This window comes from Aethina tumida, chromosome 2, assembly GCF_024364675.1.
Source record: "Aethina tumida isolate Nest 87 chromosome 2, icAetTumi1.1, whole genome shotgun sequence".
NCBI lineage: Eukaryota > Metazoa > Arthropoda > Insecta > Coleoptera > Nitidulidae > Aethina > Aethina tumida.
This window is the reverse complement of record NC_065436.1, coordinates 30,613,394-30,636,922: the sequence shown is the minus strand read 5'-3', so window position 1 is coordinate 30,636,922 and position 23,529 is coordinate 30,613,394. Positions and strand designations below refer to the sequence as shown.

General features: G+C 32.5%; 5 protein-coding genes across 5 annotated transcripts in view; 1 reads left to right on the top strand and 4 right to left on the bottom strand.

Annotated features, from left to right (window-relative positions):
• LOC109602171 (potassium channel subfamily T member 2) overlaps positions 1-2,668 on the top strand; it is a 258,306-nt gene extending 255,638 nt beyond the window's left edge. The window contains exon 26 of the mRNA XM_049962408.1: positions 40-2,668. Coding sequence (XP_049818365.1) covers positions 40-54 — 15 coding nt within the window. The 3' untranslated portion in view covers positions 55-2,668. The remainder of the gene's footprint in view (positions 1-39) is intronic.
• Positions 2,669-2,818: 150 nt separating this feature from the next.
• LOC109606629 (uncharacterized) lies at positions 2,819-7,404 on the bottom strand. Its single transcript, XM_049963309.1, has 11 exons — positions 6,937-7,404; positions 6,845-6,883; positions 6,303-6,791; positions 6,211-6,249; positions 5,669-6,157; positions 5,577-5,615; positions 5,035-5,523; positions 4,484-4,981; positions 3,945-4,427; positions 3,413-3,895; positions 2,819-3,360 (listed from the first exon to the last, which is right to left on the bottom strand). The coding sequence occupies exons 1-11, from the start codon at positions 7,402-7,404 to the stop codon at positions 2,896-2,898; spliced, it is 3,981 nt and encodes a 1,326-aa protein (XP_049819266.1). The 3' UTR covers positions 2,819-2,895.
• Positions 7,405-8,627: 1,223 nt separating this feature from the next.
• LOC126264639 (Golgi-associated plant pathogenesis-related protein 1-like) lies at positions 8,628-9,074 on the bottom strand. Its single transcript, XM_049963308.1, has one exon. The coding sequence runs from the start codon at positions 9,072-9,074 to the stop codon at positions 8,628-8,630; it is 447 nt and encodes a 148-aa protein (XP_049819265.1).
• A 249-nt stretch (positions 9,075-9,323) lies between these two features.
• On the bottom strand, positions 9,324-11,748 carry LOC109605164 (uncharacterized). The gene is made up of 4 exons (XM_020021735.2): positions 11,715-11,748; positions 10,493-10,537; positions 10,352-10,434; positions 9,324-10,305 (listed from the first exon to the last, which is right to left on the bottom strand). Exons 1-4 carry the CDS (start codon positions 11,746-11,748, stop codon positions 9,334-9,336), a joined length of 1,134 nt encoding a protein of 377 aa, XP_019877294.1. The 3' UTR covers positions 9,324-9,333.
• A 183-nt stretch (positions 11,749-11,931) lies between these two features.
• LOC109605168 (uncharacterized) lies at positions 11,932-23,054 on the bottom strand. The gene is made up of 9 exons (XM_049962878.1): positions 22,927-23,054; positions 20,765-21,059; positions 16,058-16,190; positions 15,294-15,455; positions 14,348-15,242; positions 14,114-14,293; positions 13,102-13,434; positions 12,495-12,736; positions 11,932-12,443 (listed from the first exon to the last, which is right to left on the bottom strand). Exons 2-9 carry the CDS (start codon positions 20,785-20,787, stop codon positions 12,078-12,080), a joined length of 2,334 nt encoding a protein of 777 aa, XP_049818835.1. The 5' UTR covers positions 20,788-21,059; positions 22,927-23,054; the 3' UTR covers positions 11,932-12,077.
• Positions 23,055-23,529: the final 475 nt, after the last annotated feature.

The following is a 23,529-nucleotide window of genomic DNA, read 5'->3' as shown; positions in this document are numbered from 1 at the left end:
TTAAACGTCGACGATTTGATGGTGTCGATCTATTTTCAGGGGACGATCGTATGATACAACCTTATGTGGGGGAGGAGAACGGGCAGCCTTAGGAATAAATGGCTCTGAATCTCCTCACTTCCACAGTAGCGCTCTGCGAGTAGTAATAGCCCGCAATATGGTCCACCAGCAAATTATTCAAAGTGTAACCGAAAAAAACCACCACACATTCACCCCGCCGAACAATGATTTTTCTAATTATTCGAATTTGTTGGCGGGATTGCATCGATTTGCACCTCGTTTGGATGGTTTTGAGCATTTTTCGTAATTATACCTGAGATAATAAGTCTAATTATATTGTCGGTAAGATTGCACACTTGAATCGAATCAATTTTAACTTTAATTACTCTTAATAAATAACAAATAATAATTGTTTATATAATTTAAATGTATCAGTCAGATAAGGATTGATACATGATGTTGTATAAATATTATTACTAATCTTTTCTCTTACACTTTGACACTTTTTCGGAGACCTGCTCCGGTAGCGTAAACTTAGCGCAGAGCTAGTTTTTTTCTACCAATATTTGGCCTTATAACTTTCTATCAGAACTCTAGACTGATACATTAATTCGTTTAAAACAATATATTATATAAATAAATAAATGAGGAGCCGATTGTGCGATCGGCCTAGCCAAATTTTCTGTAATAGTCCCCTAGAGAAACTGAACGGGATTTAGTTAGTTAATTGCAAATCGACCATTTATATAGATTTCTGATAATGTGAACGACTGTTGTTGAAACTTGATACACGATTCTTCGAAAATAATTGCACTTTATTTTCATATAAAATCAATATTTAATTTTAGATAAATCAACACAATACTTAAAAGTAAATATAGCACAATTTATATTCTAACTGAGGCAAAATTCTTTAAACACAGATTGCCACTATCGATAACAATAACAATATTCCATTAAACGATAAGAATCTTATCATGCTGTAATATATTACAAATTACATACTCCAAATACAGAACACATAAAAAATATAAAAATATTTTTAAGAATCTCTATTATTGTTTCAACTTCGGCTTCATAATCCTTAGCTGTCTAGCTCAATAGCCGTTAGTTTAGGTTTGTAAATATATAAAAAATATATATACAGTGACTAAGAAAACTGATCTAGACTGGTTTTAAAACCAATACTCGGAAATTCAAGCAACAGTCTTGGCCAGTCTTCTTGTGGAACACTTTGTTTGAATAAAAATGGAAATGTCTTAAAACAATTCTTCTTCCACGCTGGCCAAATGGCCTTTTTATCAGTATATTTGTTCAGGTACGTTGAATGAGGGATCAAATAATGTAGTTAGAAAACCTAATTGTTGGTAATTTAATTATTACATAGTTAGTTTAAATGTTGAGATGCCACAGTCTCAAGAACAATGGTACAACCGTACCAAAACTTTAAGTCCGGGCCAAGTTTTCAAGCAGAGATCACGTGGAACCAAAACGAAAATTAAATGTAAATAATTATTTTTAATTGGAGAGTATATTTGTATATTAATAAACTTGGTCCGCCTAATTCAGAAATGCACTTTGCAATAATTTCAGCTTTGTATTACTGATATGGATTTTAAAATAGTAATACGTCACAAATTGTACATTCATTCGTCAATTTCATATGTTCAGCTTGTGCAATCGCCGTTTATTCTGTTATTTCGTTCAAAGTTTGACCCTCCAGGTAAATAAAGTCTATTAGATGTTATAACTTGAAATTAATTCTATGTGAAGCGACGTTTTACTTAAAGAAATACTATTCAAACATATAATGTAATCAAAATGTATGAAATAACATATTTAAAACATGTTTCTTGCTTTGTTAGATTAGAAACAACCGTCCAAGCTATTATTGTACATATCTCTGTTAAGAACCGCCAAGGAAACTCTGAAAACTGTTGAAAACAACGAAATATGTTACAATTCCGAAATATATCTCATTCAACAGCAAAAATGAAATGTTAAGTATTTGGTGTCTAAAATTTCCAGATTTCCATCCAGATTTTTTTTGGCTGTTCGTCTTTGTAAGTAGTTACTCCAGAGCTGTACATTTTTAGATAAAGACTGCGTGTGGTCCAATATCCCTTGAAGATAGCTTCAGTACATATCTAAGAATAAGCGGAATATAAAATATATATATTTTTCTAGAGTGAATTATTGAGGATGTGAGTCGGTTGTTGAGTGATAATCAGCATATTTTTTGTAAAATTTATGATTATTGCTTGAGAACCTGTAAGACCAATAACGCTTTGGTACTATTGCTTTATTTAAGGACAGCGAGGAGACGCGCTCAGTACGAGCAAGAAGACGTCGAAACGTTGTTCCAATAAAATACTTTTTTATATAATTCTACTGAAATATATTGTAAATAGTTTGATTATTAGCCCTAAGTAAATGCTTACCTTGTAAAACTAGATAAATTGTAATATACCTAGTAATTAGCTTAATTCTACTAGCATTCAAATAAATTATTTAAGCAATTTGTTGGACAGTGTTTTCAAAATTTCTCCAACATGTTGCACTTTGCACGAAAAAAGTGAAATTTGACAGTGTGGAGGATTGTTATCGATTACGCTTAAAATTAATGTACAGTTAAAAGTAAATAGCACATTATATACATTGTATTTTCTATCTGTGTTTTATTTCGTAGTAATTTAAACCCATTTAAATAATCTCAAATTCCTGGTTATCTGGTACACCCATCAATGTACTAAAATTCGCTTATGAAACCTGATAAAATTCCAATTATTAATCCAAATAATATAATTATGATAAAACATCTTATCTGCTGTTCTATTTATTTAAAAAATATAATATACAAGTATTCATTTACAGCAACATTTATCAAACTTGAAATCACTTTACACGTCTCGGTACATTTTCCTCAAATTTCCTACAATTATTGCCAGCAGGTGTATAATTACAGACCACGTAAATCTTTCCCTTTTTCCTAGCAACACCGACCCCCAACTCCTTGGAGTTCTTCCAAATCACTTGGGTGAAGTGACCCGTGTCCTTACTAAATGCCGGTTTGTCAAAATCGTAGTCTTTGATCTCGTTGTACCAAGACGTCACGGCTTCTTCACCGGTCAACTCGGCTGTTGGATCGGTGCTGTCGAAGAGGAAGATATTTTCGCCCATTTTATCTGTGTTGCTATGCTCAAATACGTCGTTCTGCGCCATGTGCTCAGCATACTTTTGACTGTAGGTGTTGAGTTCTTCGCTCAGCTGCAACGGTGGCACACCATGTTGTGCTCTGTACTTGTTGTGCGCCTTCAGACAATTTTTGCGTTGATCTGTCAGACTGTAAGTTGGTGGTTTCTAAAAATGAACAATATATTTTGTTAATGTTAAAAAATAAACTAGTACTTACTAATTTGGGCTCGATTACTTTTCCTCCGGGAGCTAACACATTCTCAGAAAACTGTCCTTTGTAATTTCCTCTAGGGTTATAGTTACATACCACTACGTATTTGCCCTTTTCATAGGCAATACCCACACCTAATTCTGTCGTGTTCTTCCACACAACTTGTGTAAAATTACCAGTTTTAGGATTAAAAGTGGCATCTTCCCAATTATATTCCTTGATGTGCTTGTACCAATTCTCCACAGGTTCGTTTCCGTGTAAAACAAAATTGGGATTCGATGATTCACAATGGTAAATATTTTCTCCATATTCACATTTGCTGCTTTCGATTTTCTTTTCTCTGAGAAGGTATTCAGCCCAATTTTGACTGCGGGTACTTAGTTCTTTATTCAGTTTTAAAGGTGGAACATGATGTTTAGCTCTATAATCGTTGTGTGCTTTAAGACACGCTTCAATTTGACTCTCCTTGCTAACAGACGAAGGTGTAGGCTAAAAATAACATATACAGCTTACTTAATAAAATTGTACAGTCACTTACGTCTCTTTCATGGTGTCCACTTCCTGGAGGAAAAACATTTTTTGGATAATCTTTTTCAAAATTACCTGGCGGATCATACAAACAAGCCACCACGGTTTTTCCACCAACTTTAGCAATACCCACTCCAAGTTTTTTCGAGTTCTTCCAAACTAACTGAGTGAAATGTCCTGTTTTTTGACTAAAACCTGGCTGTTCAAATTTGTAATACTTGTTTCCGCTATACCAACTGTCTACAGCTTCATTGCCATTAATTACAAAGTTGGGATCGCTACTTTCGACTGCGAAAATATTTTCTCCGTATTTATCGGTTTGACTTCGGTTCGATCGTTTATTCGCGATAAAATCATCGGCCACCTTCTGACTTTTTTCGCACAAGTTTGGGCAAATTTCCAAATCTGGAACTCCGTGTTTTGCTCTATAAACATTGTGTGCTTTAAGGCATGCTTCAATTTGACTCCTTTTGTCCTTGTTGACACTGACATCCTTCAAACACAACAAAATTTTACATATTTCTTTAAAAGAATTAAAATTAAATTTACTTTGTTTGTGGTCTTTGGTCCGGGTTTGTTTGGTCTGCCCCCAACAGGTAGTACGTTGTCCATGAATTGCCCCACGTAATTTCCGGATGGAAAATAATTGCAAACCAGAATTATTCTACCTCCAGATCTGGCAATACCAACTCCTAGTTCTCTACTGTTCTTCCATACCAATTGAGTAAAGTGACCGGTCCCTTTGACAAACTGAGGATTATCAAAATCGAATCCGTCACTTTCGCTGTACCATTTGTCTACACCTTCTTTTCCGGAGATTTTGAAGTTTGGATTTTTACTTTGAAGACAAAAAATGTTTTCACCATATTCATTTGTATCGCTGTGTTCCAATGTGCCTTTGGATATTAGTTTGTCAGCCCAATTTTGACTGTATTTACAAAGTTCTTGATTCAATTTTAGCGGTTCTACGCCATGTTTTATTCTGTATACGTTATGAGCCTCCAAACATGCATTTATTTGACTAGATAAAGTTGATGGAGTTTCATGCTAAAATTATATATGAGAATACATTCAGGAGGAATTTACTACGCAACACTTACTGGTTTTGTATTTGTCGGTGGTGCAGAAGTGCCAGCAGGAAGTACGTTTTCTTGGAATTGTCCTTGGTAGTTACCAGGAGGGTAATAATTGCAAACTACATACGTTTTATTACCAGATTTCGCAATTCCCACTCCTAGTTCCTGACTGCCTGTCCATACAACTTGAGTAAAATGTCCGGTACCCATAGAGAATCCAGGCTTTTTGAAATCGTAACTCTCTATCTCATCGTACCAACTGTCCACTGCCTCTTGACCTCTCAATGTCCAATTTGGATCAGAGTTTTGAGAATAATATATATTCTCTCCATATTCATTGTTCTGACTATGCTCGAATTTGTTGTTCCGTGCCAAATGTTCAGCCCATTGTTGACTTAGAGCACTGATCTGTTGATTTAACTTCAAAGGTGAAGCACCGTGTTTTGCTCGGTAATTATTATGTGCCTCCAAACATGCATCTATTTGACTAGATAAAGTTGATGGAGTTTCATGCTAAAATTATATATGAGAGTATATTCAATTTGTATTTATTACACAATAATTACCGGTTTTGTCTTTGATGGTGCTGCTGATGGAGTTTCATGCTAAAATTATAAATGAGAATACATTCAGGGGGATTTTACTAGACAACACTTACTGGTTTTGTATTTGTCGGTGGTGCAGAAGTGCCAGCAGGAAGTACGTTTTCTTGGAATTGTCCTTGGTAGTTACCAGGAGGGTAATAATTGCAAACTACATACGTTTTATTACCAGATTTCGCAATTCCCACTCCTAGTTCCTGACTGCCTGTCCATACAACTTGAGTAAAATGTCCGGTACCCATAGAGAATCCAGGATTTTTGAAGTCGTAACTCTCTATCTCATCGTACCAACTGTCCACTGCCTCTTGACCTCTCAATGTCCAATTTGGATCAGAGTTTTGAGAATAATATATATTCTCTCCATATTCATTGTTCTGACTATGCTCGAATTTGTTGTTCCGTGCCAAATGTTCAGCCCATTGTTGACTTAGAGCACTGATCTGTTGATTTAACTTCAAAGGTGAAGCACCGTGTTTTGCTCGGTAATTATTATGTGCCTCCAAACATGCATCTATTTGACTAGATAAAGTTGATGGAGTTTCATGCTAAAATTATATATGAGAGTATATTCAATTTATATTTATTACACAATAATTACCGGTTTTGTCTTTGATGGTGCTGCTGATGGAGTTTCATGCTAAAATTATAAATGAGAATACATTCAGGAGGATTTTACTACACAACACTTACTGGTTTTGTATTTGTCGGTGGTGCAGAAGTGCCAGCAGGAAGTACGTTTTCTTGGAATTGTCCTTGGTAGTTACCAGGAGGGTAATAATTGCAAACTACATACGTTTTATTACCAGATTTTGCAATTCCCACTCCTAGTTCCTGACTGCCTGTCCATACAACTTGAGTAAAATGTCCGGTACCCATAGAGAATCCAGGATTTTTGAAGTCGTAACTCTCTATCTCATCGTACCAACTGTCCACTGCCTCTTGACCTCTCAATGTCCAATTTGGATCAGAATTTTGAGAATAATATATATTCTCTCCATATTCATTGTTCTGACTATGCTCGAATTTGTTGTTCCGTGCCAAATGTTCAGCCCATTGTTGACTTAGAGCACTGATCTGTTGATTTAACTTCAAAGGTGAAGCACCGTGTTTTGCTCGGTAATTATTATGTGCCTCCAAACATGCATCTATTTGACTAGATAAAGTTGATGGAGTTTCATGCTAAAATTATATATGAGAGTATATTCAATTTGTATTTATTACACAATAATTACCGGTTTTGTCTTTGATGGTGCTGCTGATGGAGTTTCATGCTAAAATTATAAATGAGAATACATTCAGGGGGATTTTACTAGACAACACTTACTGGTTTTGTATTTGTCGGTGGTGCAGAAGTGCCAGCAGGAAGTACGTTTTCTTGGAATTGTCCTTGGTAGTTACCAGGAGGGTAATAATTGCAAACTACATACGTTTTATTACCAGATTTCGCAATTCCCACTCCTAGTTCCTGACTGCCCGTCCATACAACTTGAGTAAAATGTCCGGTACCCATAGAGAATCCAGGATTTTTGAAGTCGTAACTCTCTATCTCATCGTACCAACTGTCCACTGCCTCATTACCTCTCAATGTCCAATTTGGATCAGAGTTTTGAAAAAAAAATATATTCTCTCCATATTCGCTGTTCTGGCTATGTTCGAATTTATTGTTTCGGGCCAAATATTCAGCCCATTGTTGACTGAAAGCACTGATTTGGTCGTTTAACTTTAAAGGTGGAGCACCGTGTTTTGCTCGGTAATTATTATGAGCCTTGAGACAATATTCTAACTGACTCATTGTTAATCGCGATCACAGGGAACTTTTTGAAACTCATTAAACACTTCGAGTGTGTTATAATAACGGAGTATATATACATAATTTGCTTATCTGTTTTATCAGAAATAAATAAATGATATCGTCTATACTGAGAAAAATCATCGTAGGGTACAAATGTACATTTTTTCTTAGTATCACTAGAATTTTATTCAATATCAATATATATATATATATATATATATATATATATATATATATATAATATAAAGATAAGAACATTCACTTCTTATTTAAATAGAAGTTACAATTTCCCCAAATTGTCTCATAATTTTTCCAAGCGAATAGTGGTTACAAACTAGTATATAACTTTGTCATATATCTCAGATATAACCACTACAAATTCCTTTGTATTCTTCCAAATAATTTGTACCTCCAGGACCTTTAATAAATTTAGCACTTTGGAAGTTGTACATTTTTATTTCATCACACCAAGCTTTAACGCAGGAAGTACATTTCGTTAGAATTGACCTTGGAAGTTACCTTTGCAAACTACATATATTTCACAATACCCAAGTTGTTGACTAACTCTCCGTACAACATTAGTAATATGGTATCTATAGAAAACCCAGATTTATTGATTTTGTGCTTATCTCATCATACCACCTGTCTACCGCTTCATGACCCTACATTGTAAAATTTTATCTCTATATTGTCTCTATATGCACTGTTTCGGCTATGTTCAAATTTGTTGCTCAGGGCCAAATGTTTTGCACATTGTTGAGTGAAAACACTGATTTATTCGTTTGACTTCGGGAATTGTTACGAGCATTGAAACATATATCTAACTGAGCCATTATTAATGAGCATCGCATAAAATTATTCAAATACCATCAATCAAGAAAAAAATATTAAAATAGACGTGTTTATATACCTGTACAATAAGCATATAACAACAATAAGATTTCATCTGTATTTAGAAAAATAAATCATCAATCACGGTATACTATTGAAAATCTTTTAGTTTAATTTAATACCTTTAATCACAATTTAATTAAAGTAATATAAATAATTTATTTTAAATAAGAGACGATAATGATATTATATAATAATAATTAGTATAAATAAACTTTCTCAGCTAATTTGATTCACCTAAAATACCAATTGTAAAAATATAAGTAGAATGGCTGGGTGTATTTGTAAGAACTCACTTACACAGTGAGTGTTTTCTACAAAATACTTTCTGGTTAAATATTTGTCGGTTGTGCAGAAGTATCAGCAGGAAGTACGTTTTCTTGGAATTGTCCTCGATAGTTACCAGGAGGGTAATAATTGCAAACATATGTTTTATTACCAGCTCTCGCGATACCAACTCCAAGTTCTTGACTACCTCTCCATACAACTTGAGTGAAATGTCCGGTATTCTTAGAAAACCCATATCTATTGAAATTGTAGCGATTTATCTCATCATACCAAGTGTCCACTGCTTCATGGCCCTTCAGTATACAATTTGGATTTGAGTTGGGAGTAATATAAATTTTCTCTATATCCACTTCTCCGACTATGTTGGATAATGTTGTTCCGGGCCAAATGTTCAGCCCATTGTTGACTGAGAGCACTGACTTCAAGGGTGGACCTCCATGTTTAGCTCGGTAATCGTTATGAGCTTTGAAACAATTTTCTAATTCGGACATTATTAATCAGGATCTCACAGAACAATTGAAATATCATGGATCAATACAAAAATATTAAAATAGACGTACTTATATACATGCCTAATAAGCTTATCTACCCCTAACAGAAAAAATAAATGAGATCATCTATAGTGAGAAAAATAAATCATCAAGGTATACTAATGAACGCAATTTTTTGCGAGTTACTTTATTACCTTTTATTATATTATTTCTATATTAAAATAATCTATTGTAAATAGAAGACAATAATGATTTTTATTTACTTTTTATTTGAAATATTCGGTACATTTTTCTCAAATTCTCCCTCAACATTTCCAGGTGGACGATAGTTGCACACTAGTATAAATTTGCCATTTTTCTGAGCTATCCCTATCCCCAGTTCTTTCGTATCTTTCCAAATAAGTTGTGTAAAATGTCCAGTTTCTTTCGTAAATTTAGGGTTTTTGAAATCGTACGATTTTATTTCATCGTACCAAGCCGTAACACCCTCCTTCCCCGTATACTGGTAATTTAAATCAGTGGTGTTGTAAACGTGCAAGTTTTCGCCGAATTTTTGCGTTACACTATGTTTAAATAATCCCTTCATCATCAAATGATCGGCCCATCTTTGACTGAACTTGCTGATTTTCGGATTAAATTTCAAAGGCGGACACCCGTGTTTGGCTCTAAACTCATTGTGCGTTTGAATACAATTCTTTATTTGTGGACTTAGTTTGGGACCAACCTGTTTCTTGACTACGGGTTTTGGTTCAGGTTCTGGCAGTAAAGCAGGAACATTATCTTTATACTTGTCTTTCACATTTCCTGGTGGTTTATAGTGACAAACAATAACTGTTGTTTTACCATCTTTGGCAATGCCCACTCCGAGATGTGTAGTGCTTTTCCATATTACTTGGGTAAAATTGGACGTTTTTGCATCACCTTGTGAACTTTTGAAATCGTATAATAATATTTGCTGGTACCACTTCTCCACTGCTTCAATGGCACTTAATTTGTAAGTAGGATCTGCATGTTCGTACTTGTAAATGTTTGTGCCATAACTACTCTTCTCTTTGCTTTCTGTTATAGTATTTCTTTTTAAGTATTCAATTGCAGAGCACTGACTGAATTCAGTTATGTCGTTGTCTAGTGTCAGTTTGGGTACACCATGTTTCGCACGATAGTAATTATGAGCTTTTAAGCAATTTTCTCTTTGTGCCTTTAAAACAGCAGCTTTTGATTTAGAAAGTGTCTAAAATGAATGGCTGATTACAAAATAAATAAGCTGTATCACTTACAGGGGAGTTTTCTGTATTGTCATAGAAAAAGTTTAGTATCCAGGGAACACATGGACACCACGAAGTCCATTCTTCGATTTCATCTAAATAACATTTATTTTTTTATAATATATTATCAGATACTTTCAATTTCCCACCTACTTTTGCTGATTTTGAAGTCATTGATTGACAGAACAAACAATATTTCTTATATACATTTCGTTTGTCAAAATTTCATCGTTGAGTAATTAAAATTCCTTTATATGCAATGAATTGTTTAATCTTAATATGTATTAGGATAATTTATATGTAAACAGATAATCACAAACCTAATATATATCATATCTATAAATTTAATTACCATAAATCAATATATTTATTTTAACTTTTATTGACTGTGTTTTACGAACTATTGTTTAGATATTTTAAAATTAAACCAAATGTTGGAACCAGATTAGCCTAAAACAATAAGATAACAATTTCAAATCATTTATTATTAAGGTTTGATCTTTCCTATTTCTTGTAGGACCAACTTCAAACAACTTGAATGAAAGTGATGCTTTTTAGTATAATTGAAGTAAAATTTAACCTTTGATAAAACCTCTTGGCGAAGATTTGTGATTGAAGTAGGTGGAGAACATCATAGCCTTTTTGTGTATTAGAATAGTTTGATTTAGAAAATGTATAAAATGAATAACTGATTATAAAATAAATAAACTCCTTTACAAGAGAGATTCAGTTATCATGAAGCACATTCTGTAATTTCATCTAAATAACATTTATTTTTTTAATAATATATTATCAGATATTTTTAATTTGCCACCTAGTCATTAATTAATATAATAAACAATTATTTTTATATATAGATTTCATTTGCCAAAATTTCAACGTTGAGAAATTAAAAATCCTTTTCTGAAATGAATTGTTTAATTTTAATATGTTTACATTCACCTATCTCTGATATTTTTTTGACAAATATTTAATTTTTCTTCAAGATTATTACTCTCATTTTCATGTAAACAGATAATTTTAAACCAAATAAGTATCATATATAGAAATTTAATTACCATAAATCAATAAGAGTTTTACGAGATATTGTTTAGCATATCTTAAGTTATTTCGTAAACCAAATGTTTTAACCAGCTTAGTAAATAAAACAATAACATAACAGTTTTAAATCGTTTATTATTAAGGAATATAACAGATTAACAATTTTAGGATCATCATATCTTTGGCATATTTCATGGAAGGGATACGTTTTAAAATACCTCATCTACAAAGTAGACACCATTATCATACGTTTCAGTCTATGTCAAGATTTCGGTTTTAGTACATTCTCAACAAATTTTCCCCCATATTTCCATTTTAATATGTTAACACTCACCTATCTCTGATATTCTTTTCGACAAATATTTCATTTTTCTTCAAGATTATTACTCCCATTTTCAAGTAAACAGATAATTACAAACCAAATATGTAACTCATGTCTATAAATTTAATTGCGGATTATTATTAATTATGAACTATTGTTTAGCATATTTTAAGGTATTTTGAAAGTAACCCAAAAGTTTGAAGCAGATTAGTAAATAAAACAATAGGAAAACAGTTTGAAATCGTTTATTATTAAGGAATATAACAGATTAACAAGTTTAGGATTATCATATCTTTGGCATACTTCATGGAACGGATACGTTTTAAAATAGCTCATCTACAAAGTAGACACTAATATCACACGTTTCAGTCTGTGTCAAGATTTCGGTTTTAGTACATTCTCAACAAATTTACCCCCTACATTTCCCCTAGGATTGTAATTCGTAACGCAATAAGTCTGACCTTTACCATTCTTCGCCACCCCAACTCCAATCTCCTTGGTACCCTTCCAAATGACCTGTGTAAAATGTAACGCCTTTTGGTTGATGCCTTCTTTAGAATAGTTGTTGTAAAATTTAACCTCGTTGTACCATTCTTTGATAAAATCTCTTGGCGAAGGCGTGTGACTGAAATCGGAGGAGAACATCATAGCTACGTTTTCACCATACTTGTTGTTAACGCGATGGGTTAAACTCGCTTTTTTCGCCAGTGTTTCGGCCCATTCCTGGGCGTATGCACAAATCTACATACAAAACGTTCAGACAAAACACTTGAATCAAATCAACATACAAACCTCGTGGTTCAGAACAACATCCGGTACGCCGTGCTTTCTTCGGTACTCATTGTGCACTTTCAATGCTTCAGCGCCAAAGTGCTCTAGATCGATTGATGTGTTTAAAGAAGACTTTGACTTGGCCATGTATCTTCTTTTGGCTACACCAACATTTGCGCGATATTCACCTCGGTAATTACCTGGTGGGTCGTAATTGGCCACCACGTATATGGTACCATCACTACTTTTAGCGACTCCAACACCTAAGAAACATGTCAGACTGGTGATTACGAAGGATTTTGACTTTGACAGGCATCATGAAAGATCACTTCCTCTAATGTTTTCTGCTAAAACTTATTTTAATTGAAAAATATATTTTGAACTTTTTTATAAATTATATGCCATTGTCTACAAATAAATTTTATAATGTGTATGTTATCTATAATTTTTCTATTTGGATTTAGCAAGGTTTAATTAATGATAACAATTTTTGGAAAATCAATATTAGTCATTTATGATTTAAGGAGAAAATGATTATTGGTATAAGTCCATTGAAGGTTTTTTCTATAATCATGCTTTGTTAATTTCTACGAAAAATCTAAGTCATGCAAATTTATCTACGTTTTACCTAATCTTCTAGTGTTCTTCCAAACAAGTTGAGTAAAATGCAATGAATGAAAGTTCATGGGCTCTCTACAAAAATCATAGAACTTTTCTTCCTCGTACCAAATATCAACGGGATTGTATCCCGTAATCGTATACTCTGGATCGGTGGACGAAATAACATAAATGTTTTCACCGTAGGTCATATCTGGATTGCTTTCCAGCATGTTGGTGCGAGCCAAGTTTTCTGCCCAGTTTTGACTGTGCGTGCAAAGATTTTCGTCCAGAATTAGAGGACAAGCTCCATGAAGACGCCTGTATACGTTATGGGCTTCCAGAAAGTCTTCTTTGAAGTTGCCTTCAAAGATAACGTATTATTCATATGTTGATTTTTATGGGAATGTTAGTAATGGAGGAAAATTATCACAGATGATGATCAGTGTATAACTTGATTTGTTGTCAATTACAATATTTTATTAATTTGCTTAATATAATTCACAAAATTTTACTAATTACACTAAAATTTTTAATAACACAAAACGATCACAAATTTAACAATATAATTTATAATTACCAATTGTAACAACAAAGTCTTTTCGAGGTCAAACAAAAACCAATCAATTCTAAACCATACACTCCAACAACATTACAACAAACAACAGATCCTTATGACTTATTTCTAAGACTGTCACACCTATTAACTACAATACAAAAATACAAAATACTCATTCAATCTTAATAAACCATAAGAATCGAGTCATAATTCCTTTAGTTAATCTGAGCATTATTCAGGATTCGAAATTTTAACACCTCCGTCCGTGGTTCTAATTCGGTTGATCTTCATTTTTTTCTTCAATACCGTTTTCAGTCTGTTCTTTTATCTCTGGTGATGATGTGCCTGTGTTCGGAACTAAAATTTTACGTTAGAAATGCTTTGCAGGCTACTTTTTTATAAATAGAAAGCGTTAAAAGTGTGTTTGTGGATGGTAGAAGAATGGATGAGTTCAATGAGTACATGCCAAAAAAAAAATACATACCCTCAGTTCCGTCCAGAGGAACGCCATTTTCTGATACGCTATCCTCTGAAGAATTATGACCATTTAGGGTGTTTTTAATGGGGGGAGGCACGTTGTTAATGTAATCACCAACAAAATTGCCTGCCGGCGAATAGTTAGCTACCACGTATATTGTGCTACAGTTTTTCGCTATTCCAACACCTGTAAGGGAAAAGAGTTACATACAATCGTAAACCTTAAGTTGATGTAACAGACCTAAAAATTCGCTGGTTCTCCAGACGACTTGAGTGAAGTGGCCTCCCTTTTTAAGGTTCTTAGGCTCTTTACCAAATGGGTAGTCCTTCATATCGTTGTACCAATGTATGACGGGTTCATCCCCCTTGATAACGAACTTTTGATTGCTGAGACGCACGCTGAAAAGATTTTCTCCGTAGTTGCTTTCCGGGCGGTGTTGGAGGATGTTCTTCTGAGCCAGATACTCCGCCCAGCTGTCGCTGTATTTGCAAAGTTTCCGGTCCAGTTTCAAGGGAGGCACGCCGTGAAGTCGTCGGAATTCGTTATGTTTGTTCAGAAAGTCGATTTCGAAGTTTTCGGCCGCCCCTTTTTTCGCGTTGTTCTTTATCGCCAACGCATTCATTTTGTTTTCTATGGCGTAGGTGTTGTTGTTGTCTGGACTTGCGGGCGTTGATGGTGGTGAGGGCAAAGGGGGTGGCACGCATTCCGCAAAGTTACCCACGTAATTGCCTGGTGGGTAGTAGTTGGTTACCACCACCACTCTGCCCTTAGACTTGGCGAAGCCGACGCCCAATTCTCGGGTCTTTTTCCAAATCACTTGGGAAAAGTGGCCGGTTTTTAGGTCCTCGGGTTCTTCGCCGAAGACGTGGTCTTTGATCTCGCTGTACCATTTTTCGACCACCTCTCTGGCGGAGACGCTGAAGTTGAGATTTTTGGACTCGCAGCTGAAGATATGTTCACCGTAGTCGGTGTTATTGCTTTGTTGAGGCACTGATCTTCGTATCAGGACGTCAGCCCATAATTGACTTATCCTGCAAATGTCTTTGTTCAGTTTCAGGGGTGGACAACCGTGCTTTTGGCGACATTCGTTGTGGACTTTTAAGCACTCCATCGTGAAACTCATCTTCGGATCTTTCTGAAGAATTAAAACAGTTAGTTTAGGTATCATAATGTGAGACGGAATTACCTTTTTCTCTGGGGTTCTTTTAGATTTGTCTAGAACGGCGTGTACTACTTCGGCGGGGCATTTTTCATCGCAGTTTTTCTTTTCAGTCGTCACTTTGTATTCGCTTCTTTGCCCCTTAAAAGTTTCGATTGTCTCCCTAGTAACCGTTTCCAATTTAGGTTCCTGAAACGAAAGAAATATAACATCATTGAGAATTTTAATAGGGGGTAGTGCTCTCAATGTAATTCAACTCTATTTAAGTCTATAAACTAGGTTTCGGGGGCAAGTCAGCAATGCGGGAAACGGGACGCTCCAGGAAAATATCAATAACTTATTTTCCAGTCGAACTGACTTATTTTAGGAGTCGAAATAAAATTTACGGTTTCTTAATAATGGAATAATTGTGGTCGCCTGTTCGACGGTGCATGCCGATACGGATGAATTCATTACAAATCGGTTATTTCGGTGTGTCATGAGTCAGGTCTATTGTGTCTTCAAACAAAGAGTCGACGGTTTTTTAATGGCTGATATTCTATCGAACAGAACTGTTTGAATGGGGCTTATCTAACACAAATATCGGTGAATCTTTTTTTAAATTTGATATCATTGGGCTTAAAATTGACAGACTTATTTGAAAATAGATAACATACAAATAAATCCACAGGAATTTTTATTGTATGTACATAATGGATTGGTGATTTCCACAAATATTTAACAATTTTATTACATCAATTTATTTTTATCATCAATTTTAAACCTTAATGAAACAAAAAATAATGACATACCGTTCCTTTACGAAGAATGGTCCTTTGATCCGTCTTCCTGACCATCACGATCCTGCTGGATCCATCGTGTCCGTGTGCCGTCTTCCTGAACCGGTGCAGGTTGGTGAGATTGTCCGGGAATTGAGGCCTCCGCCTGCACAAGGACATGATGGGTAAGTTGTCGTATATCTTAAGATCGATGTCGATGTAAACATTCTCGACACTCATTGTTTTTACTGTTCTAACAAAATGTGTTTTCTAAACGCGATTTTTGCCGTGTCCGCGTGCTTTACCGGCTAAGACTAATGGTGTTGCGTTTGTATCGTGTGCCTTTCCAATCTTTGTTCCATGTTGGTAGCCAAGTGTGGCGATTATCGTTATGCCTTCTGGACATTGTATTAGATACTTCTTTTGTAATTATGTCGGAGATGTTTTTTTATTTAAATTGGACGCGGGTTTATTGTTTGGACTAATTAACCAGGTATTGTGATTGAGGAAATCGTTAGATACTAATTATATTAGTTGGTTTACACGTCAATAATATTTTTATCCAAAGTAATTTTAGTTTTTCTTATAATTAATACATACTCGTATAATAATTCATTAACAGCGATTTCAACTTACTGAATTAATGAACTTTCATATCACTATCAACATTATCCATTTTAATGATTCATTAGTTTTATTTAGTTGTTCATACTTTTGATACCATCATTTTATTCAATCTTATCGATTAGTTGATATATTTATTTTCATCAATGATTCATTCCAATTAAACAAATTTAAATGTGATTAAGATATACAGTATCAGTGATGATTATTATAGCAAATTTTTAAAATGGTGACATTTACGACCATAACTATTTTATTTAATTAATTTAATATTTTCTTATTCTATAAAACCTCCGACGCATAGATTCGACTACTAATGAATGACATGCCTGTTTCTCCGGACTCCTCATGTATTCTGTAGGGTTGGTATCAGGATATTGCGTTGACCAAAGCACAACCCTGATGGTTTAAACTTTTAGCCAATCCGTCATAATTTTGGAATTGTGTTAGAGATTGTTGTAAACCTTTTTTCCATAGTCCTTAAACCAAATTTCCACCAGTTTGGGTTTAATTTGAGTTAACGATAAAAATGAATTTTTTCTTGACATTTGAATCTATTTATCGATTTTTTCAAGTTTTTTTGCTTATTTTTTTTTAAAAAGTTCATCAAAAATAGCATATTTACAAAATAAAAATTTCTCAATAACGTAATTTTTCAATTTATTATAAATTTTTGAAAATTTAATAATATTTATTAAATTGAGATTTTATGTGTTATATCATAAAAAACAAATATTATTATTATTTTAGGCGTGTTAAAGAACTTGTCTTGGTCAATTGAAAAACATCAAAATTTCGTGGAAAAATTAATTTTATATTTACGGTTTTTGCATTTTTTTATGTTATATGCCTATTTTTTTAAAAAAAAGGTCATCAAATTTATTATTATTTTCAAAATAAAAATTTGTCGATAACGTAGTTTTTCAGTTTTTTATAAATTTTTGAAAATTTAATAATTTTTATTCAATTGAAATTTCACGTTTTACATAATAAAAAATCAAAAAATCAAGTTTTTTCATATTTATGTACAATTTTTAGGTGTGATTAAAAAAAATTAATTTATACTAAAATTATTTTATACTGTATGTATATTATTTCCGAAAGCTCATCAAAAATAGAATATTTAAAAAAAATTGTCTATAAAGTAATTTTTTCAATTTTTTATGAATTTTATAATTTTTATTATTATTTTTATATTTTTTCATGATTTCTCATATTTTTATAAATACTTATTATTTTTTTTTTTTTGCTTTTTTTTGTTCATTAAAACAAATAGAATTTATTACTTAAATCTTGTTATAAAAAATAATATTTGTTTATTAATTGGTTGATGATATTGTTTATTTAAAAAAATATCTTTTATTAGCTGTTTTTATTCTTAAAATATTTACAAATTTGAAAAAAAAACAAATAGTTTGAATTAATAAATATATTCATTCAATTCAAAATTATTTGTTCTCTTATACATTTCATAAAAACTTCAAAAATTTCGTTACTGACATTTTTTTATTTTTTGAAAATATACTTTTGATGAACTTTCTGAAAAAAATAGGCATACAATATAATATATATCAAAAATCAGTATTGTTCAAAAGAAAACTTATTTTTTTTCTTGATCAAAACATATTCTTTAATGTACCAAAGAGTAGAATATTTTGAAAAAATATAGGGAAAAATGTTTTTTCTATTTTTTATAGTCAATAATAGGTGGATTCTAAACAATCATCAAATTTTCTTTTCACTTCATGAATAACAGACAAAAGTACAAAGAAAAACACTTCTATCAAAATAAATGTACTGTTAATTTAAAGGAAATTACACGTGGATTACGTGGGCGAGAACCTGAAAAATTGTCTGAAATTTCATTTCCATTCACACCCACCCAATTTTTCCCCTATTCGTGTGATAATTACATCCCCTACAAAATAACTCGAACGTAAACCCACGTACCCTTTATTAATCCTTAATAATCAAATTCCACTAATCAATAACAGTTCAATACCAAATTGATTATTTAAAATGTTAAAATTAAAAACAAATTAGTTATCAATGTAGATTATTCTATTTTCAAACATTTTGATAGTAACCAGACATCAGCAAAAACATTGATAACGTGGTGAAAGTAGAAAAAATTGATTTCACCACCCTTAAAGCACTTTCTAACGTCGCTCGACCGGTTTATTTTTAATTGACGTCGAGAATCGACCGTTGAATAACTGAAGATATTCGCCTAATTACGAACCATCTGATAAAAAAAATTACTGTTAAGTTTTGCGTGACAGTATTTAATACAACTCTCCCCTGCCATTTACGCTTGTTACTTTTTAGGTTAAACTATTGTATACAAATATAGTGGATTTACTATCGGTACTGTTTTAGTTATAATTAATACGTTCATTAAGTTGTGCGATGCTTAGTAATTAGGTTTGCTAACGTAAGCAAGGTTCTGTTATCAGTAATGTAAGTGGATTAAATAGGAATTAAGGTAATACTGTGTCACAGGCTTTTATTTTTAAAATGACGTTGTTAATTAAATGCTTGTTTGATGTAATAATGATGTAAAAAACAATAGCGTTTAAAATTAACCATTTATTGTTTGAAATTTTGATAAGTATTCTACATTTTACCTTGAATTATGCATATATGTATTGTTCTCAAGTTTTTTTTCTAAGAAAGTGTTAAATAATGTGGCATTTAATTAGTAGAATGTTGTGAAAATATGATTAAATGTAGGAAAAGTAAAAATTTATGACCTATAGATGATTATGGATATTTAAATGTGAAAAATATGCAAAGACTATTTGATTATAATGCACAAAATGTACAAAATCATGTTCACGCTATGCGATAACATATAAATAAAATTTAAATATATTTTTATTGTCCATTAAATCTTATCGATTATTAATAATTAAAATTTTATAACAGTATAAAATTTAATTTACAACTCGTAAATTTTATATACATTATTTTAAATTATACTTTAATTTCTAAGCAATCACTAATTGTATCAATTAAATTAGACTATTATCGATTAAATAATAAAAATTCCTTGTAATAATAAAATGTTATTACATTAAAACTGAAATATCTCAAAAACGGTTTTGTTGACCAAAATTACACAAGGACATTTTGTTTCTAAATTATGCAAAGAATATGAAAAGCTGAATAATTAAAAAAATCAGTGGCGTACAAAATAGGGCGAAAAAAAAGGGGGAATCCCCTAGAATCTACACTTTCGTATAATTATGGAAAAAATTTATTACATTGAATTGTAATAATACATACATACCAAATTTAAGCACCAAATGTTACGGAAATATGACAAAAAAATTGTTTGATTGATTTGCTGTATTTTCTTCAGTAATAGCAAAATTGAATTATTTTAATTAACTTTTGTAATAATTTTCAGCAGTAGTTTAAGTTTAGACTGTGGAACAAAATGTTAATATGTTAATAAAAATAATCTATAAAATGTTTCTAAGATTGCTAACCAAAATTTGAGTCCAATAATGAATTATTAATAAGAAATTGTTCATGATTCATCATGTTCTTGATTATTATTTAATAGCAATAGTAAATTGTTATTTTAATTAACATTTGAAATTTTTAACAAATGTTCCCAAAATCAACATCAGTTTTAGACTGTGGGACAAAATATGTTAATAAAAATCATCTATAAACTGTTTTTAAGATGTTGAGACCAATACTGAAGGAAATCTGAATTATTTTATTTATTCTGAAGAAAACACAACCCCTCGAATTTTAGAATCACCTTTTATTTTTATATTTAATTTGTCTGCTTGACGATTGTATTTATTTAAAAATCTCTAGTGTTTTGGTAGAGATAACAATAACAAATATTTTTTTTTTGGTTATCACAACTTTATTTACATTTACTTTTCTCAGTCGCCCTGTACATTCAACGTTGAACGCGTCACATCCACAACCTCATAAATAAAATCCATTCACCTCCGTCCAAACAAAATAAATAATTAACAACCATGCGACCCATTCCGCATCGCTTCAGCCGGCATCTCCACGTGATCGATAACAATAAAAACACCGGTTGTCCATCGAAAACCGGCCACGTGAAATCAAACCAAATGCACTCACCTCGGCGTGCTAGATGCTGACATCGCTCCGTACGGGACGCTATCGATCCAGGATGCCACTTGGGGTTGTCTTGCACACCGCACTAAAATGCACTGGGGTCGCGGACTTTTCAGGCGAGCGTCGACCGGATTTCAGTTCTACTAAGGGTTGTTTTCAGTCGACGTAACTGCGGAGCGGCGGCAAAAAACTGTCAGGCATGCGCTCACGTCACGGTTTTATACTGAGGGATGCTGGTTTATGGTTTTGCGAAATGGTTTCGCGTCCGTTTGATTGCTCCGTTATCTTGTTGCGATTGCTGAGAAATTTATTGATAAGTTGATACGTTATCGCAGTCGATGATGTACAAGGGCGGAAAATGCGGAAATGGCAGATGCATCAAATTGTTGAGTAGAGGAAAGAAACTGACTAACAATAAGTGCTGTCTGTTGATACTTTGTGATATGCACATGATTGTGGATATTTACATTTTAAATTAAGTGTCAAGTACACCATATCTTGCTGATAATGACATGTACAAGGCATTTCTAAAATAGGTTCTCACAAATTGCTAACCGACAATTTTAGAAACACTTTGTACATTATTTTTATTAACATATTATAATTTTGTCTAAAATTAATCTGGTTGGATTTAGGCAGTATCGGTTAAAAATTATTACAAAAGTTAATTAAAACAACAATTCAATGTTATATTAATTATTATTATTATTATCTTAATAACTAGTCAAAATTTGGGAGCAATATAGAAGAAAATTTAAACAATTTCTCCTAAAGAAAATGCATCCTCTCAAATTTAAATTTCAATAATTGTTGTTTATTTATATTTCCGTAATCTTTGGTTCAATCGTGTATATTTGATTCATAAGGACACAGTAACGTAGATTCTAGGGGGTGTTCCTATTTTAACGCCCTATTTATCTTACTACTGAATATCTTATAAAACCATGGAGGTTTTCATATTCTTTGCAAAATTTAGAATAAAACTAGTACTCTTCATTAAAATTGATTGTATAGTCTGCCCCTCCGTTATAACTACTTCTGAAGAGTAAAATGCTTATAAATAGTCTTAATTTTATCTTGCTAAACATATACATATAATATAAAGGATGTATTGAAGAATTTCTGTTGTTAAAAAAACATTCAAATTCAATTTTGTTTTAAACAGAATCTTTCGTTAGACTTATTTCAATAACCGTCTAATCGAGGAACCACTCAGTTGAATAACCGACTGTTCAGTCGACAGAAATCAATTTGATATTCGATACTGATCAATTTCAGTGTTCATTCGAATAGTGTGTCATAAGTCAAGTTATTTAAAAATAGCGAATAATTGTAATTTCCTCAGAATTAAACAATTTCATTATTGTCAAATGAGGGTCCAGTTTTTTTAAAAAACGACAATTGCAATGAATTCCATCACGTTAAATTTATTCACAATTCGATTCATTGATTTTTTATTTTTAGCCCCATATCAACAAGAAAAAGTGTGCCAGTAAATTGCTACATAAAATATTTTTCCTTTCGTTTAAATAATGAACAGTTTTGTGGCATCTGTTTGAAGTTTAATGAATACAGCAGATAGTGAATTTACTGAAAATGTTATCTTGACCAGAATATGTTAATGTTTTTGCGTCCTTGACAAATATCGCGTCGTTAACTCACGACACAATCCAACAATAAAATATATTGATTTAAATAAAAAATCCAGCTATATTATATTTTAGTTTTAATATTAATTTGAATCAATAATTTACGCCAGACATTATAAAACGTGTCTATGTTGTGAAATTGTTTCGTTACAATGTATTTATAAATATTATGCAGCATGCTATTTTTCTAGGAAAGTGATTGAATAATTAAAAAAAATGGATATTTTAAACCTTGATTTTAATCATTTACGTTAATTGCTGCTGCAGCCATTTCCATAATTGTGTGCTTACTTATAAAAACATAATTAATTATTTTATTTAGCCAAATGTAAGTAAAATTAAACCCCCCAAATATACAATTTAATTAATTGTTGCTTAATAATAAATTAATGAAATTTATCAAAATCAATCGATCAAATTTAGCTTATTGTTAGTCAGTTTAAGAAAACAAAATTTAGATGGATTAAAATAAAGGCGATGATTAGATTAAACTTATCTAACGCAGTGTGAGCTTACATTTTTGAAATTCACACAACCGATCAGATAATCCACCGCACTCACAAAAGCACAGACCAGAAAACTGACGCCCGCATTTTCCACCAAATAGGTAAATTTTGAACTGCGTCCGTGGCGCGGGCGTGTGGCCGATTGTGATAAGCACGGAATAAAAACTAACTAACTTCCAATGGGTACATAATATCCGTTGCAGAGGAAATATGCTTTTTTTATATACTCGACCTTCCGTTTCGTTAATACAATGCGATCACGTTTTGCCGGGCGCATCGACCATTAATGCAAATTTACGCTGCATATACGATTAGGGCCGTTTAGAAATGGAAAAGAGACAGTGTTTCGATAATTATGCACTTGGTGCATAACGTTAGGGTGTCGGTAAAAGGGCTACGTTTCAATTATGAAAATTGTGAGCTGAATGCATAATTTTCCATGGGTCAATGATTGGACACGTATGGCCGACACAAAGGTTGATTGTTTTTCTATTTATGTCTAAGTAATTTGCTGTATAATTAGCTTACGTAAGGCAGAAGAGTAAATTTAATTAGACGTAGTCATAAACTTTAACCTTGGTAGAAAAGCTGGAAAAGTAATTTATATTATGGG